The sequence below is a fragment of the Lupinus angustifolius genome, chromosome LG18, assembly GCF_001865875.1.
Source record: "Lupinus angustifolius cultivar Tanjil chromosome LG18, LupAngTanjil_v1.0, whole genome shotgun sequence".
NCBI classification, from domain to species: Eukaryota; Viridiplantae; Streptophyta; class Magnoliopsida; order Fabales; family Fabaceae; genus Lupinus; species Lupinus angustifolius.
In genome coordinates this window covers 15,918,337-15,937,324 of record NC_032026.1, presented here as the reverse complement: position 1 = coordinate 15,937,324, position 18,988 = coordinate 15,918,337, and the positions used below count along the sequence as shown (strand labels likewise).

The following is an 18,988-nucleotide window of genomic DNA, read 5'->3' as shown; positions in this document are numbered from 1 at the left end:
CAGTTTTAAGAAAATGATATATTTCCTATTGTATCTTTATACTAAATTTTGTTATTAATCATCTTACGGATAAAAAAGTGACAGTCACATGTCACAATACAATACTTCATTTATTGATGATTGATTTATAAATGACATATATCACTTTCTTATGAGTATAATAATTAATATGATGATATAGTAGAAGAATATAACCTTACTCATTAATAAATAGTAACATGGGTTGTTGCAGCATTTATATTCAACTGGGGCATAAATTTATGACACTTATCAAAGTTTTGATCCTTACTATATCCGTGAACGTAACTTCACGTATAATCTTAGGGATCGTTTTGATTCATCATTGAATGAAAGGGTGCAAAACCAATGCAGTCCCAAAAGTCATGAAAAGCCAATTCTGAAATTAATTTAAGCTGTTTTCTTTGGCAAACAACTTAACCAATTGTTTTTTTGTTTCCCACGTATATGTTCGCACTGGAAGCGATCATGTCCGAGTCAGAAACACCCACAAGTACGTGGGGCTAATTCTCCTAACAAACATTTTTTCCATGCACAACTTAACCAATTGTTTGCTACTACTTTATGGTATTAAGTTTATTTTAATTTTTTATATTCTATCGAGGTAAGTTTATTTTAAAATGAGGTCCGCTAATCATTTCCTTAAATTAAAGGAACACAGGAAAAGAGAAGTGAATATTAAAGGATTGGAGAAAAATATTTTTAGATTTCCAATGTTTATTTTCTTGTTTTATTACTTAAATATTATTCCAAGGACTAAAATCAATGGTTAACAAAGTTCTTTTCACAATTTATCATATTATAACCTCAAATAAATTCACTTGTTAAAGTTGCATCTCATGCAACATGAAGACTCGGGTTCAAAATATCAAAGAAGCGTGCTTTCTTCCTATTTTATCATTTATCGCTTAGTTTAATACATGGAATAAACATTCTCCAAAAGAAGGATTATGAGAAATTAGGGACTACAAAAATCGTGGGTAAAATTATCTTTTTTACAACAACTAATTTACTTCAAAAAAATGTAAACAACTTAAGCTTTTGAACTAATGTCAAATAAGAAATAAACTAAAATGGATATACAAATAATGGATGTACACAAAGCCAAGCTTTATATAAAAATACAAATAATTAAAATATATATATCTTCAAGCAAACAAGGTCATTATCCTAACTGGATATTCCAGTCTATGAATACATAAATCAAAAGAGATGTCATAAGAAAAAGGTGGGAACCATGAAATACAAATTTGCCTATTAGAGTTAACATGATAATTCCAATAAAACAAAGGGTTAAAACCACCTTATGCTTGAAAAAGAAATGACCAAAACCAAGGAGAGTGGAATACAGGTAGAATCACAATATTGAACATGCCTTTTGGGCTTTATTCTTCTTTTTCTTTTGCTTTGGTGGTTGAAGAACAACTCTTATGGCTGCATCAAAGACTGCCTTCACATTCTGCAATACATACCAGAAATAATTTTGAACTACATATTATATTAGCAATTGTGAGATAATTTTTTTTGGAAATAGATTGAAATGTGTACCTCTTGCGTTTTCGAACTACATTCAATGTAAGCGGGTGCGTTAATCAGCTTCCTAAGCTCCTCTCCCTTTAAAGGGATGCACATGTCAGATTTAAATGTTAAATAAGTGAAGAAGATTTCAAAGCTTAAGAAGCTATATTCACCTGAGCATTGGTAATGGGCACGGCACCAGGATGGTCAATGCAGAACTGCTTATCATCCCGAAGATCTGTCTCATTATAATTCACAAATCACAAAATGATAAGTAACTACCTCTTAATCGAGAAAACCGTGCATTGAATATGCACCCGTCATGAAACTACGTACACAACAAAGCAGACGACGAAACTCACAGGGAGATTATTTGAAAATCTTAAAACATATCTGGAGAAAGGGCCAATCCATCTACAAATGCTTTTAATGAATAAAACTAACAACCAACCAGAAATATCAAAACATTGACCATAAATGCTGGTAACAAGAGACATTGGAATGGAAAAAAATGGTGATGACAAACTGGAGGAAAGAAAAGAGAATAAATTGCACCAGCAATCCTGCAACCCGTTCTGGCCAACAGAAAGAGCCCATTCAGAAGCTCACCACTCAGATAACCAGAAGTTTTAAATCCATGTAAAATTTATATGATTTCATCATAACACAAACCGTGAGTTATAATTGAATAAAATAATCTGGGGGCAGACTCTAATAAAGCAGGTTACCACAACGAGTATCACATCAGGCAGGAGCAAACTTACCAAGCTTTGTGCCAACCAGAATTATGGGAACACCGGGTGCATAATGCTTCAACTCGGGAATCCACTGGAAATGAAACCAACACAATTTTTTTTATCAATATTTAGTTAATTGATATAAAGCACAATCAGCATGTTGTTCATTATGGGTCATAAAGGAGCCTACAATTAATTTCAAAGAAAAAAACAAAAGTGCATATACAAAACAAGGGACACCACAGTAAAGTGGGTTGATTACCTTTTTGGACACATTTTCATAACTGGCCTTGCTTATGAGAGAGAAAGCCAGTATGAAAACGTCTGCACCACGGTAACTCAAAGGTCTTAATCTGTTATAATCCTCTTGTCCTGTTGCGCAAATAGCACGACAAATTCATAAAGTACATCCTAGATCATAGATTTCAAAGAAACAAAAATTAGATACGCAACATTACCAGCAGTATCCCACAAACCCAGATTAACAATGCTTCCATTGACAACCACATTTGCGCTGAAATTGTCAAAAACAGTTGGGACATAATCCTGTTTACAAGCAACGGGTCGAGTTAAAAACTGACAAATGCCTAAATTTTCGAAAATATACATACAATCCAAAAATCTAATGACTGCCAAATCTCATATTGTGGACCTATTTGTTTACTTTTTTTCCTTCATAAAAAGAGCATCTTATATGGCACATTTGTATGCTTTTTTGTGTGGGTCTTTGCTAAAAAACATTATCTAAAAAGAAAAGGGGGAAATTATTAGGTGCTTCGCACAGAAACATTTCTGTTAAGGTCGATTTTGGAGAATCACTTATTTTAACACCCCATTACATGTTCTCAAGTAATTTTTATATTTGTTGCAGTACTAAGAACACACAACCTGAATTTCATATTGAATAGCCAAAATCCAAAATCCTAATTTCAAAAAAGAAAGTGCAATGCTGAAAGTAAGGTTTTAATCTGTGTTCGGCAACCGCAATTTGTGTCTCAAATATTGTGGTTTTGAAATGGCATTGTGACCGCAATTGTGCCTAAACCACCCTTATTTTCCCACAAATTTCCATAATGACAGTAAATGCAACATAACTACAACACCAATTTGAAACAAAAGAGAGAAATTTGGAGAAAGAGCTCACAGTGGGAAAAGTATTGCTGGTATAGGAAATTAGCAAACAAGTTTTACCCACAGCTCCATCCCCAACAGTGACACATTTGATGAACCTAGAAGCACTCATCTTTTTGAACTCAAACAAACACAAAACAAAACAAAGCCTCCCTCAGATCTTCAACCTGAGGACTCAATCGATGACACTCCCTTCAAAATTATGCTTCAATTACACATCTGTAAGAAGCAGAACGAAATTGAAGAGAATAGAATAAGTTTCCATGAATTGAAAAGAGAGAGAAAGAGAAAGGTGAACCCTAATTGGGAAAATAGAAGAAAAGAGGAAAACCTAATTGTTATGGAAGAGAGAGAAAGAGACAAACCCTTTTGGCCGGGAAATGTTGCCGTTGAACCGTTCATTCACACAATCAATCTTCTTTCTACACTTGTTATTATTATTTCTCTTTTTTTACCTTTTTTTTCTTTATTTTAATATCGTTTTTTATATTTATTTTCTGTTTTTCCTATTTTGGGTTTTTTTAACTTCACGTGTTAATCGCAACCAAATTCGGATCCCGTCTCCACTGTTTCATGGGCCACAAATAGTTCTTTTTTGCAGTGTCTTCTCTTCTTCATGTCCGAATCAAATATCAGTACGATACATTAATTATATTATTATGTAATCGTATCGATCAAAATTGGTTATACTAGTAGTTTTTGTTGAGGCAAATCAAATTTCGCTTGTGGGTCTTTGCACCTAATGTTCGTCTATCAATTAGAATATTTTTAGATTATATCGATAAATAAGAATGAATTAAAGTATTTGTAAGCAAAATACAAGACTAATATTTATATGTTTAGAGGAAAAGTATTTTACATTGTGGGTTACATTATACACAATTATTACATTATATACCATTTATTTGTATTCACTTATTTGAAGAATTAATTATAATTAAATATGAATAATACACAATGTAAAAAACTCTTATACTATCTATATAGAGAAAAAGAAAAAACTGAGTGTAATATTATAATGTTTTATTTTATTTTAATCCAAAAAACGAAACATAATTATTAATTATATAAAATTTTAGTATCCGATAACAATTAACCAGTTAAACTAGCATGCTGGGGAATGATTTTCTTATATCCCCATTTGTCTTGGCAACTTTTTTATGGTATTCTATCAAACATTTTTATCCAGCTCGGACAGGATTGCCTCCAGTGCGCTCAAGAATGTAAAAACATTTTGTAAACCAAAGGGCATGTTACCTTGTTCAACAGAACCATTACTAACTCTTGAGTAAAACCTTTATTCTTTCCAATCATAATGGTACAAAATTGATTGTCATTAAAATAACAAATCATGTCCTTGAAGTAAAGATCACGCCGGGAAAAAAAATTGAAAATACCATATATATTTCTCGGATGTCTTATTCTATAACTTATTGTACATTGTGTTTCAATTTTTTTCATAATAATTATTTAATATAACATATAACACCTTTTCATTCGTTAACAATTCTACTTCAACGATAAAATACATACATCATCTTTTATGAGATAACCTTTTAACATTTCTATTAATAAATTATTCTGACACTTTTTAAGTAAATTTATACAAAATAAATTACCACCCGTGCGAATGCACGGGTATCCTACTAGTTACTCAGAAAAGGACATCATTGTTACACACTTTTCACTCATCTAAATTTCAATTTTTCTCACCTATATGTATTATATTAACATTACAATAAAATGAAACCAAGTTTAACTCCAAGCTATGTCCTTTTCAGCTACCTTTACTAGCAAAGTTGGCAGCTTCTACTTTCACACAGGAATCAAGATTCTACACCAAACCAAGTCCTACAAAAAAACAAGTGAACTAGATTGTACTATTCCATTCACCTTCCATATAATCTAAGTAACCTATCATGATATAACTGAGGGTAAATACAATCTAGACACATGAGCAAGGGTGATCATCATTACTATCTTCATCATCATTTTTATAGCTCCATGTTGATTCCTCTATGGTAATATTCTCTTCACATCATGCTCTTGATCAGAGAGTTTGGCTTTGTTGTATACCGATTCAAAAACCTCCATGCACACACTTGAAAACCCCACAATCCCTTGGAAAACATGTGGGCAACCCATCTGCAGGTTATTCAGTGTCATGGCCCTCGTTACACGCACCGACTTTTCATATTTGTTCTTCTCCTCCTCGGCCTTTGCTCTTAAAGTTTCCACCTTTACACGCTTCTCGGCGACGGGGTCCTTGGTTCTCATGGTACCTGAGGATTCATGCGTTGAGTATGGACCATATTTGCACTCCAAGGATCTAAGCTGTAAAACTTTCTTCTCAAGCTCTTTAAATGCAGAATCTGACCTCTTCTTTTGTTTATGCTCTTCCGTCTGTTGAACTACAATAGCGTGAATAACTGTCAACAAGCTTTTGATTCCTTCAGATGCCACCTTGTCTGGAATACGATCGACAGCAAGGTGCCATTCCTCACAAAGAGATACTATCTTCGACTCTTCTGTGGTTCTGCTCAGCAGGTTTCGGCTAAACTGCAAAAGGCTGAGCCTTAGCCAACATGTGAGGGATTGAATATAGTCCCTGTGGGCCTTGAAGAGATTGCAGAAGGATTGGTGCCATTGCTGTACTTGAAGCTCTAGCTGAAGAGTTGTCTGCCTATGAATCTCGGAAGTGGGGTTGGTTGATGGTATTGTGTTGAGGTATTCTAGTTGCTGAACTATGTGCTTTTGGACTTGATGGCACTCATACATGCTTCTCCACATGCACATCAATCTAACAACATTTAGAAACACAGATTGCAAAGTGTGATTGATTTCATTTTAATCAAACAAAAAATCCAAGTTTGTAATGTCACTACAATGATTAATAATAATAGACTTTGATTTTGATACACTCTAACCAATCATACATTATACATTAGAATAGTCAAAGATTTTCAATGATGTGGCAGTGCATGATTGATTGACAATGTAAAAAGACCTTTACACTTTGGTGAGTGAGTCTAATTACATCCATAAATCATAATAATAACTCAGCAAGCAGAAGGAACAGTAGTCACAAAATCCATGAAAATCATTCGGTAAGAAAACAAGTGATGACACATGGAGTGATACAAATTGTAGGACAAAAGATGTGCCGATGTGAGGGTAGGAACTGTATGTATAAAATGAAAATTGAAATTGAAGTGGAGCTTCAAAATGCAGAACAGAAAATGATAAGACTAACCCTTTAACAAGATCAATGAGTTGAGGGTAGAGCTCTATCTCCCTTAATTTGATGATTTCAGAAGATGTACTATCAATGGCCTGAGAAGCAACCATCATCTGTGATTCTAGTTTCTCAACCTCTTTCTTTGTCTTCTCTGTCTTCACATAGTCACCCCTCTTCATCTCTAGCTTCCTTAGCAGTTCTACCTTCTTCTCATGCTCCATTTTTACTGTCTTAGAAATCTTCAAAAACAAAAAACAGAAAGTATTAGAGACTTAACCAATTATTAATGGAATTATCAAAGTACATAACAAATCTAATAAGTAAAAGTGGGATTTCCTCTACAATTGTTTTAGATATGTGAGAAGTTTTTAATTTACATATCTAAAACAATTGAACTAAAACTAATAGATCAATACGAGGCCACAACTAAATTTTTTAGTTTCCCACATGTATCCTCGCACTCGAGACAATCATGTCCGAGCCGGGAACATCCACAGGTATGTGGGGCTAACTCTCCCAGCGGGCATTTTTTCCATTCACAAGACTCGAACCCGAGACTTTGCTTAAGGGGAATCAAACATGTACCACTTGAACCAATAACCGTGTAGGCCACTACTAAATAGTAAAATGCCATAGCATCTATTACAGAAGGCTTATTCATTAGACCTACATCCAATTTATGCTACATACCTTGACCTCTTGGTACAATTTCTCCTCCCATGCATATAACCTCTCCACAGTGGAGCAATGGCCACCATTTCTAAAACTATTAGCCCCAAAATTACCAACTGAAACATGAGGTGTTCCCTCAACCAGCTTGCTAAATCCGTTCAGTTTCGAACTCGGACTCGATCCCCATGCCCACAATGATGGACCTAGACTCCATCCATAGCTTAATACTTTGCCTACAACCAACAAGTACAAAAAACACAATCTTCAAAACTCAAAAAAGGTGAACAATTAGAGTATAAGACTGTGTCTTAAAGTTAAAGATGTGAACTTCACACTGCACAAAATTAACCCAAAATTTGTTTCATGCTTCTGAATCTTACCTCCTTTGTTGTGATCAGAAAAACCAGAACTTGGAACTTCAAGAAGAAAAGAAACATGGGAACCAACATTAGCAGCTTCGAGAAAATAGTCATTAAGCTCTTTGATAACTTCAACCATATCCTTGCTATTCCTTGAAGCCACCACTGCAAGCTCACTACTTGTTTTGGTATCCTTGGAAAACCCACTCACCATAGACGGAGGCGCCGTCATGCTCGCCGCCACGCCAGGGGCCATGACCACCACTTCAGAGCCAGTGGTGGTGGTAGTAGTTTCCCATTCTTCCTCAATAGCAAACCTAGAAGGAGGAGCGGGAGGAGGATGTGGCTGCATGAATGGGTCCCAGAAATCCCACCCGGAGGAAGCCACCGGCGGCGGAGGTGGCGGCGGAAGAGGTGAGGCAGTTACTGATGACGTCCAAGTATCTGAACTTGGACTCATCGGCGGCGGCGGTGATGGAAGAATGGGTAGTGGTGGGTCCGGTGGAAGATGGTGGTGGAAGTGGGTGGTTGTGGTTTCAACATTTGCAAAGCGGAGAAGGGCAGAACCAGTGGAACGTAGGGAATGAATGTACATAGCATGCGCTGCAGAAAAAGCGTGTCTTGCTTCAACAAACTGCTTCATGTAACGCTTCCTTGCCTTGCATCTTGACACTGATTCTTCTCTCTCTATTCGTGAATGACAACACCCCATTGAAGTAGTTAAGAAGAAGAAGAAGAAGAAGAAGAAGAAAGGAAGATTGGAAATGAGAAAGAAAGCAATGAGACAATGAAGGAGCTTTGGGCAGAGAGCCTGCTATAAAGACACTCATCCTATTTTTATATAGGGTTTTCTATTCAATATTATTTAAGGAATAAAAACAACAGGAAAAAAATATATTTTGTTTCTACTACCGAGGTAAAAAAAAACTAGCAAGTTTAGATAAAAAAAAACTAACAAGTTATCCATCTATGCGCACGAGATAATATTTTTTTGTTGTATGATTAAGAATACATATTTTTTACGCATTCGACTGGATAAAAATACATATTTTCTAAACAATTGTTGGTTTCATGCATCTAGGTAATTGTGCACATTTTAAAATGATGATAGGTTATTATTGATTATATCAATTTATGGAAAAGTTATTGTGGTGTTATCATTATTCATTAATTAAGCACGTGATAAGAAATGTCAAATGAGTATAGGTTGGTTTTGATCATGTGTGGTAGGGTATATGTGAGGAAGTGAAGTCTTTTAGGAGGGAATTATTTTGCTCGGCTTGACACGTGACATGAAGAAACTTTATTTTCTTATATAGTTTTAGATTAATCTTGTTAGGGTGTGTGATTATACTTCTCAACAAATTTCGTTTACATAAATTAAATTCTTAACATTTTGATCATTCTAAGATCCAGTAAACCTTACATCACTAGACTAACATTTTCCCATAGAAAAATATGTATCCAAGTTAAGAGTTTTATACCATTTCATTCGATGTTCAAACATTAATTTTTAATCATTATTAGTTCTTAAAAAATTAAAATAAATGAATAGTGCATAATGTGTTGATCGTGTAAAATAAATGAATATATCTTTATACTCATAATGCATTGATATTACACACTAAAATTAAAATAATCTTTTGATAAATACAATTTTTTTTTAAAAAAATGTAACAATGTAACAATTCATACGTTGTCAGACCGTCGTTCCCTTTTTATTTACCGTCATTATTCACTCTTAAAAAAATACAAATGAATTATATGATATATTAATTCAATATAAATTTTTAAACTATTGAAATTTGAATAAATTTGGGTGAAAAAAAAAATGGGTTGGTTCAGTGGTGGCTTAAAACCCTGTTATATTCTTGGTTACCATATAAGGGCAAAATTTAATTATATAAGTGACAATTGCGTGAAGGATAGCTACACACTTATAAAGAAATTAGTTCCAAATATTTTTGGTTAACACAAAAGGTCAAGATATTTAAAACAAAAATGTAAATGATAAAGTTCACTCAAGCATGTATATCAAATCTCAATGAAACAAAATGTGAAAGTAGAATTCTATATTACAAAGTTAATATGATTTGATTCTTTTTATATAAGGTATTGAATTATTAATTGATGATTTTGACTTGCTTCACAAAAATGGTAACAATACAAATTTACATGCATAGGTTAATTAATAATATATTGTCAAAGTTATTTTTACAGAACGTGAAGGAACATGCATGGCATGATGCATAAAACAACATGCTCAAACAAAACACTTTAGTAGATTTGGCAGCGCCAGATAAGATGCACGGACGGAGTATCTAAATATTTATAGGATCCAATGTTATTTTGGTACTTTACTCTGTACATTAAGGACATTACAAGATTTTTTTCACCAGGGGTATGGTACATTGGTATGGGATTTGCTTTCCACTTTCTTTTAGTTTATCTTTCTACACTGTCAATGTTCTTGACTCGGACATGATTGTTTTCAATGTAAAAATACATGTGAGAAAAAAAAAAATTAATGGATCAAATCTCTACGGTTTTAAGGAAAGTAATATGGGTATTCAGTAAAAAAAATTTGCTATCAAATTTATGATTTTTTTATCCATGTGTTAATATGTTAAACTACATAAGATAAGGAATGGAGTGAGAAAAAATATAGGAAAATAGTATTGCATCTCCTTTTATAAGGAGCTTTTTGTCCTACTTAAATGATCATTGTCAAAATAATTTATTTGCTTAAATAACTCAAGTGGGAAAAAATAATTAAATAACTTAGTTAATGAATGGTGGTTTTGATAAATTTGAAAAATTTAATAATATTTCTATATTCCTTAATATGCATATTAAATAGGGAATTATTTTTCCATAGAGCCATTTTAATACATGTCCTGAGACACATTTTAAAAAACAATAATAATACATCAATTTTCATATGAATCTTTATTTAATTCCTTTATAATAATTTTCAGTTCATAAAATAAAATTATTTGAAGAGTAAGCTTTTTAAACTTACTCCTCATCATAACCTTCAATTTTAAATAAATCCAATAATAATAATTTAAATTAATGAGTAGATTTAAAACATTAAATATTTACAAATAATTTGGAGTTTGAACCAAATCTTGTCCGAGTGCAAGGAAGATACAAAAAATGATCTCCTTTTCGTGTTGCAGCAAGAAAGCAAGAAAGCAATAAAGCAATGAAGAGAATAAAATTCTTTACTTACATAACATTACATGGCACATCTTCTCCATTCTCTCTTCTTTCTCCATTTATATATAAACCCTTGACATGCAAAATCTTGCACCAAACTTTGACCATGGCCAAACATGTTATTAACAAAGAATATCTGAAGGAAATTGACAAAGCACGTCGTGATCTAAGAGCTCTTATTTCCACCACAAACTGCGCTCCTCTCATGCTTCGATTAGCGTTAGTCTCTCACTCTAACAACTATTTTCTTTTCATTCTCTCTATATATCCTTTAACATTTATACCATAATATCTCTCTCTCTCTCTCTATATATATATATATATACATAATAATTTGTAGGTGGCACGATGCTGGTACTTATGATGCTAAAACAAGAACAGGAGGTCCCAATGGTTCTATCAGGAACGTACAAGAATTGAATCACAGTGCTAATAAGGGCTTGCATAAAGCAGTTCAATTATGTGGTGTGTTTTTTTCATTTTTTCTTCCTTTGTCTGTTTGTATATATATATATATATATGTATATATATATTTGTTTCCTAACTGTGTTGTTGTTTCTTTGGAGAACAGAAGAAGTAAAGACCAAACATCCAATACTTTCATATGCTGACATTTACCAGGTTATTTTATATATAATATTGCCATATATATATATATATATGACTTTCTGATGAATAAATTGAAGAGGAGTTTTACATGTTGAGTCATAGATTAATTTCATAACTTTGTATATATAGTTATAAAGTTGGATTTTTATATTTCAGCTAGCTGGTGTTGTTGCTGTAGAGGTCACTGGGGGTCCAACAATTGACTTTATTCCAGGAAGAAAGGTATACATATCATCAAAAAGTTGTGTTTTAACAGGGTTGTTAATATCACACACACTGCATAATAATGTCCCTTCATTACTCTCTCAAGGTACATTAAATGGTATATATATATATATATATATATTATATATTATATGTCTACATTTATATATCCTAATCTTTTTCCTTTGTTAGGATTTACTGGAATCTCCACCAGAAGGACGACTTCCAGATGCTAAACAAGGTAAATAACTTATTATAGATCAAATTTGATTATAGATGATATATTATTCAACATTTTGTAATTGATTTATGCATGTAACCCTTTTGTTATAGATCTTATGTTTGACAATGGTTTTCCTCTTTAGTATTAGTGATCCTCACTTACAATTATTAAAAAAATATACACTTCATTCTATGGAAAATTTCAGGTGCATCACATTTAAGGGAAATCTTTTATCGCATGGGTCTAACTGATAAAGACATTGTGGCTTTGTCTGGAGGCCACACACTGGTAACAACAATATATCAAAGAGACCCTTTATTTGAACCCTTCTAACTGGTTGCATTATTTATTTAACTATATATATATTTATATTATTGATTTCCTGATATAAAAAGAGAGACCCTTTACAAATATATATAGTTGAAGAATTCATTATATTTAATCTCATTATTTTCCTGATATAAGGCTCATCTAGAGCGCTCAGGCTATGATGGTCAGTGGACAAGAGAACATTTGAAGTTTGATAACTCATATTTTGTGTAAGATTCAAAACTTTCGAGTATCATATTGTTAGCTTCAACTTCGGCTACATGACTTTTTAGAAATGGTTTTAATTAAGAGTTAATTTTTGGCTTTTTAATTAATAGTCAGATGGACAATAATTCTTTTTTTTACTCAGACCGGGTTTCTAACTCAATCTCTTGTCTTACTATCGATGTGTAATCGGTTCTCATCTTTCTTTATTTTGCTTCATTTTTTTTATTTTTTTCCTTTGTAATTATCTTATCCTAATATAATTATCTTTTGCCGATAAAAAATTGTTATTAGAATTTTTTGTTTATCTAAAATAGTATATAAATTAACATTTGACATAAACTAATAGGGAACTACTGAAAGCTGATTCTAAAGACTTATTGAAGCTTCCCACAGACATGGCTTTAGTCGAAGATCCTAAGTTCCGCAAGTATGTTGAGCTGTATGCAACGGTAATGGCCAAATAATTATTATCATTGAATGATATGTGATTTTATTCTAGTTTTCATTGATAATAACAACATTATTTTTATTTTTTGTGAAGAAAATAACGCAAAACTAGTAAAATACTATTCTAGACTCACTAGTAATCTTCAACTGTTGTAGGATGAAGATGCTTTTTTGGAAGATTATGCAGCCTCACATAAGAAACTCTCAGAGCTAGGTTTAACTTCCAAGCATGTTGCAGAAAATGGTCCTACATTGGCCCAGGGAGCTATAGCAGTTGTTATTGCCATAACTGTTGTGATCCTGGGATACCTAATTGAAGTGAACAGAAAAACAAAGTGAAGAGAGATTATTATTCCTGAATTATTACTATTATTAATATACTTGTATTCCAAATTACATGATGTTTACATAGAATGTTTTCAGTTTATATTCTCTTTATTTGTTATAAAATGTCACTCTCATTTTCATTTTTCTATGAATTTGGAAACATACTATATCTTATTTGTTTTTTTTATTTTCCAACACTCAACCCAACATTGAAAGTGACAACTTGATGTGTTCAAATGGGAAATGTTAATTACTGCACCTTATGGACTTAAATCTAGAAATGTTTGCATTAAGGAAATAGCAAATTAAGATACTAAAATTTGTATGGGTTATATTTTTTAATGCAGATAAGGTGTCACCAAAAGTTTATACAAATTCCTATCCCATCAAATAAAATTATGACATGAAATAATAAACATAATCCATCACTTTTACAATGTTCCCCTCTTCTAATATTCTTTTTCCTGATTCCTTGATAACCTTTTTAGGCAGTAGTAGCATGAAGAGGGTGTAACTTACATCTACTGGTATTAGTATAGATTAATGTTTTGCTAAAAAAAACATCAACATGGCCCATTAGCTCAGTTGGTTAGAGCGTCGTGCTAATAACGCGAAGGTCGCAGGTTCGAGACCTGCATGGGCCAAAGCAAATTAATTTTTTTCCCCATTAAATTACCAAAAAGTAAAGTACCAAACCCAATGATTTAAGCCAAACCAGTACTGTGTAAGTGTAATCTTGCATAGCAGCATAATGGGTACATGATCAGTTGATCCACTTCATAAAATTTCAAACAAAACTTGTGGTTGAATGGAATGCCTATAGCTAACAGTATTAAAAAATATTAGATAATGGAAGTTAACTTGTTTTCTTCTATTTCATAGTTGCAGGGTAAGTGTATGATAAATTGATAATGATCAATTTCATATCCTAGTATTTTTTTTCGGCGACTTTTATCCTTTTTATTTTCTGCTTATGTGTCGTTTCTTTAAAAAAAAAGTGGTTATATCACTTATATGTTACTACTTCTGTTTTTTTTCTTACCACTGCACATATTTTGTTTACATGAAGGTTTGTTCTTCTAATTCTGAGAAATAATATAGGGAATAAAAATATTATTATGCATAGGTTATTATGCAGTGGCATCTTGTTAAGTATGTTTGATAAAAAAACCAGTTTGTGAAATTAAAAAAATATATTTGATAATATTACTTTTATTTTGAACCAGAAACTTATATTAACAATTATAAAGCGTTTTTATTAAACATTACTTCTCTTTCAGAAGACTTTTATATACATAACTTCTCAGAAGCTAAATTCGAAAGGCAACTAAAGATGTAAAATTAAAAACGAACCCTTATTTTAAGGGAACCATATCACTTATTTTTCAAAGAAATATCTCTAAATGAGGCTTCTGATAACATAAAACAACTTATTGTCAAAAACTTCCTTAAATTTTACAACCACATTCTAGTAACGTAGCACCCATAAAAATCGATATGGCATTGAAATAAATATAAATGTAACTCTATCTTCAACCTCATTACATAAAATGCACCACCTTGATCATCATTTCAGCATAGTACATGACAACTAAGAGCATGTTCAAGTAATATAAAAATCATCCAACACTTAAAATGAGACATACATTAGTTCCAATCTGCAAATGATTGCAAGATGTAAAGATATGGTTCACTGATTAGCACCACCATCTACACAATGCTACCAATGTCTCACAAAAAACCTCACTTGAAGATTATTTCTTCTCCTCTTCATTTGATGATGGCTTCTCATCATCCTTCTGCTGAGGCTGGATGAACATACAACAGCAATCAGAAAATGTATACCTTTTTAAAAATGAGAGGAAAATAAGCTAGAACTAGGTATAAAAATTGATACAGAAATTTGGCACGAGATAAAAATAGTGATAAAATAAAAAATATACAAGGCAGAATTTACACAAGCATATTTAAATATGCTATTTGTAGGAACTTTGTTATTGTCCTTCAAGCACAATGTTACCCCTCAAAATAAATTCAAATATTTAAAAGAAAAAGAGAGCAAACAAACACTAATGGGATGAGATAATTACTTAAATTTTGTTATTAGGAACATATTTATGTTACAACTCACCCTATTATACAAGGATCCCACTTTGTGATACAAAGTTTTTATATTCATAATAAAGGCAACTACCCGTCCACAAAATCCACTAACCAAATAAACACCATTCAAAATCCAACTGTTGCTAAATAGTCTAAAAAGTAATATCAATTAGACCAGGGGAGATGGAAAGGATTTCAAATCTAATGTATGGTTTTTCTATAGAAAGACTAACCTCAGATTGATTTTGCATGGAGGCAAGCAAATCTCTGACAGAAGGATCATTAGGGTCAACCCCTGGAAGCTGCATAAGCAAAACATTATGATTTGGTGAATAAAATATAGCATATCAATCCAGTATATAAATAAAACAGATGATTCCAGGATTTGTATGACATACTGATGCAAGGATAGAAGATACAAAGGATTCATCTGCCAACAATTTGCTCATGTCTGACTGGCTTGTTGCATCCTTTGTACTATCTGCTACTGACAATTGGAGAGCTAGAAACAACAAATAAAAAATCAACAAAAAGTTATAAGAACCACCAAGGCTTTCGCAAGTCTTACAAAATCTAAGAACATGCGAACTAATTTAACTCATTCAACTAAGGCCCGCCTTTACAACTAGTAGGAGTTAAATATGCAATTGTATACAAAAACAAACCCAATGCATTGAAACCATACCTTCAAATTGAAACAAATAAGAACTCTTTACTTCACTAAAGTGCAAACACATACAGAAATCTTCTCTTCACTATGTAGAAATTTGAAAAGCTGAATAAATCTTATCAATTCAGAACTAGTTCAATATCACACAACAAAACTATAGACAAGGCATTTCACATAGAAAAGACAACATGCAACAAGCAAACTTTCAACGCACTCACCCTTGTTTAATGGAAAAACTATGAAGCATAAACAGTAAGACAGTTAACAAAAAAGCATAACAGGACACTTGGGAAAAAAATTCCTGCAGCGCCAATGCCTATGACATATCCCGTGTCCGTGTTCAGTACTTTTTTACATGAAGAGTGCATAAACAGCATAGAAACCCACCCAAAGCCAATTCAGGATCAACTGAAGCTGCTTCTGACATATCTGTATCTTTCACATCATGGCTAGTTGCAGGATCATCCATTGACATTGCAAGTGCCTGCTCTAGCAAGGCATTTTCATCATCCTGTTTCCACTCAAAAGTCAGCATAAACAATGAAAATACTAGTGTCTAAGGTAAATCTACATGAAAAATGAAGGGAAACATGAGAACTGATTGCACATGCAAAGGGAAATATAAAGCTTATTTGTCAAATGCAACAAAGACACCAACCATCAAATCATTTGTCTTATTCTCAGCGTCAGAAGTTGCTGCACTGGCGCGCTCAGTCATTGTTGCATCTTGTGAGCTGGCTTGCTGTTCACCTCCTTTCTCTTGTTTGGCAGCATCCTCTGCGGCCTTTTTTGCTGCTGCTTCCTGCCTTGCCCTCTCCTCTTCCATTGAAACTCTTAGAGCAAGAGCCAGTTCAGGATCCAAGTTTGGATCCACTCCAAATTCATATCCAGATACACCACCAGCTGCAGCTGCAGCAGCAGCAAACCCACTACCCCCTTCCCCATCACCAGTGAAAATAGGTGTACTGCCACAGAGCAACGTTACATGAATAACAAGGAGTTAGATGAAAAATCCTGACATTAAACTTAAATCTTAATAGAGAAAGAAGAGATGGGAAGGAAAAGTAGGACAAGATTAAACTGAACCCATAAACCTTATAAGTACATCAGGAAGAGCGTTTGGGCCAGCTGGAACATGAACAATGTGGCTAGTATCATTATTATTAACAGCTGCTAGGAGTGCCTCCAGCTTTTCTGTTTTCTCTTCATCTTCTTCACCAAAATTGATAATATCAAGAGCTACACTATTCTTCTTCAACTTTCTCCCTATCATCTCCAACATTTTCTTTTCATGCTTAACAGGCCTATGAAATATTGAATAATATGTCAGACAGTAAATAACTACCAAATAAGAAACTTCTGATACAGCTTGAAATATAATTAAGCATACCCTCCAGCAAAAACAATAATCCTTTGCTGCTGCTTTTTATTTTGCCGATGCTTAAGAGCCAACTGTGCCACCTGAATGCCCGCAGCTAGGTTCATCTCACCACCTATTTCTAGTCCTAATTTAGGAAGAAAATGGCGAGAAGGGGTAAAAATTTTAACAGAAGAATCCACATGTGACACAATATGGTAAACGAATATGCTGCAAACTTGTTCAATTCAGAAATATGTTCAGTGTTCACAGAAAGTTAATCAACCTCATTAATGGACATGCCCTATAAAAAGCAACCTATACAGCTGCTAGTAGCAACCAGAAAGACAGAAGGTCAACAAACTTGAAGGCAATAAGCAAAGAAAACTCAATTGTTTTCACGACTCAAGAATCTCAGCATAATCTTTTAATTCATATATCCTTCTAACTCTTCAAGAAGGACTCGACAAAAACAAGAATGTGTCGACATTAAGAAATTATAGGTACAATCTTCAAATAACAATTAATAATAAAACTTGAGCAAGAAATATATCCATTAGATAAGGTAGCAAGGTTCAATTTTCACTCCTATCAAATAGTTTTCCGATAGGGCACATGAAGAAAAAAACATAATCAAAGGAAAGCAAGCACACATTAAAAAAATAAACTAACCATGCATGCAAGCTAAGATCTTGCCCAGATCACTAGTAGGGGTGACCAAAACGCGAACACCTTTCCCAGACATTGTGAGAACCCCAACTGTATTTTCTGGATTAGACTGTATCATTGAAATCAAAATACATTCATAAGCAACAGTGAATCTCATGCAAGTATCTATATCTCAATTAAAACCCAATTCTGAAATAGAACATCAACACTTAACACATAATTTAAACTATCTCAAGCCAGCTATAACATTCTGATTTATCTATGTCTAACTAATTTTCCAAACCCCTTAAAAATAGAGGTAAAAGAAAGGAAAATATATGATTAGTTTAACCTACCTGGGTTTTAGCACCACAAATAAGATTAACAGCGTCTGCTTGAGCTTGAAATCGAGAAGGAGAGTAATCTCCGTTACGCATCCATTCAGAATTGTCAATACAGATCATTGTAGCCTATTGAACAAAATAATTGAAATAAAAAAGTGTTTCAATAGCATCATGAACAAAAAACCCTAATTTCATTAGATATAAGAAATAAAAAAGAATAGGTTGAATTGAAATGCTATGGTTAGATGAAATCAACGCGTAGTTAAAAGGAGATTTACCTCGAGCACCATTTTGAAGATTCAGAAAATAAGGATCGAGTTTTTTTAGAGAGATGTTGTTGTGAATGAAAATATGAAATGTAAGAGAATGGAGAGAGAAGTGAAGTGTTATGAGAAAGAAATGGGCCTATATTCAAACATGGGCCTGCAATTCATGAAAAATATTTTTCGTGAAAATAAATATCAATAGATTTGCAAGATACTGAGATAAAAGATTAAATAAATAGTATAAAATGATATATTCAGAACTTATAAATGATTTTATAGAATTAATTAAACAATATTTGTTGGTGTAACCAAATGATAAAAGTTTGTTTAAGATTATAAATTCGAGTTTTATTTTTAT

General features: G+C 32.9%; 3 protein-coding genes, 1 long non-coding RNA gene and 1 other non-coding gene across 8 annotated transcripts; 3 read left to right on the top strand and 2 right to left on the bottom strand.

The window, feature by feature from the left end:
• On the bottom strand, positions 1,188-3,578 carry LOC109332964 (rac-like GTP-binding protein RHO1). The gene is made up of 7 exons (XM_019568151.1): positions 3,418-3,578; positions 2,732-2,819; positions 2,536-2,645; positions 2,301-2,364; positions 1,710-1,774; positions 1,567-1,632; positions 1,188-1,477 (listed from the first exon to the last, which is right to left on the bottom strand). The coding sequence occupies exons 1-7, from the start codon at positions 3,514-3,516 to the stop codon at positions 1,376-1,378; spliced, it is 594 nt and encodes a 197-aa protein (XP_019423696.1). The 5' UTR covers positions 3,517-3,578; the 3' UTR covers positions 1,188-1,375.
• LOC109332965 lies at positions 2,730-3,696 on the top strand. Its single transcript, XR_002105957.1, has 2 exons — positions 2,730-2,821; positions 3,420-3,696. It is a non-coding gene; the product is annotated as an uncharacterized LOC109332965 (long non-coding RNA).
• LOC109332961 (26S proteasome non-ATPase regulatory subunit 4 homolog) lies at positions 5,061-18,767 on the bottom strand. 4 transcript variants are annotated; one of them, XM_019568145.1, is made up of 11 exons: positions 18,643-18,767; positions 18,377-18,490; positions 18,045-18,150; positions 17,406-17,520; positions 17,110-17,319; positions 16,674-16,980; positions 16,408-16,526; positions 15,744-15,852; positions 15,579-15,647; positions 6,658-6,857; positions 5,390-6,204 (listed from the first exon to the last, which is right to left on the bottom strand). In XM_019568145.1, the coding sequence occupies exons 1-11, from the start codon at positions 18,652-18,654 to the stop codon at positions 5,421-5,423; spliced, it is 2,145 nt and encodes a 714-aa protein (XP_019423690.1). In that variant the 5' UTR covers positions 18,655-18,767; the 3' UTR covers positions 5,390-5,420. The 4 variants fall into 4 exon arrangements, with proteins under 4 accessions (XP_019423691.1, XP_019423690.1, XP_019423689.1 ...); XM_019568144.1 differs by having other exon boundaries at positions 5,401-6,204; positions 15,744-15,847; positions 16,403-16,526; XM_019568147.1 differs by lacking the exons at positions 5,390-6,204; positions 6,658-6,857 and adding an exon at positions 14,741-15,050 and having other exon boundaries at positions 15,744-15,847; positions 16,403-16,526; positions 18,643-18,654.
• LOC109332963 (L-ascorbate peroxidase 3, peroxisomal-like) lies at positions 10,999-13,292 on the top strand. The gene is made up of 9 exons (XM_019568150.1): positions 10,999-11,114; positions 11,236-11,360; positions 11,467-11,516; positions 11,661-11,726; positions 11,901-11,949; positions 12,137-12,219; positions 12,397-12,470; positions 12,815-12,917; positions 13,072-13,292. Exons 1-9 carry the CDS (start codon positions 11,002-11,004, stop codon positions 13,252-13,254), a joined length of 846 nt encoding a protein of 281 aa, XP_019423695.1. The 5' UTR covers positions 10,999-11,001; the 3' UTR covers positions 13,255-13,292.
• TRNAI-AAU lies at positions 13,813-13,886 on the top strand. The gene has a single exon. It is a non-coding gene; the product is annotated as a tRNA-Ile (tRNA).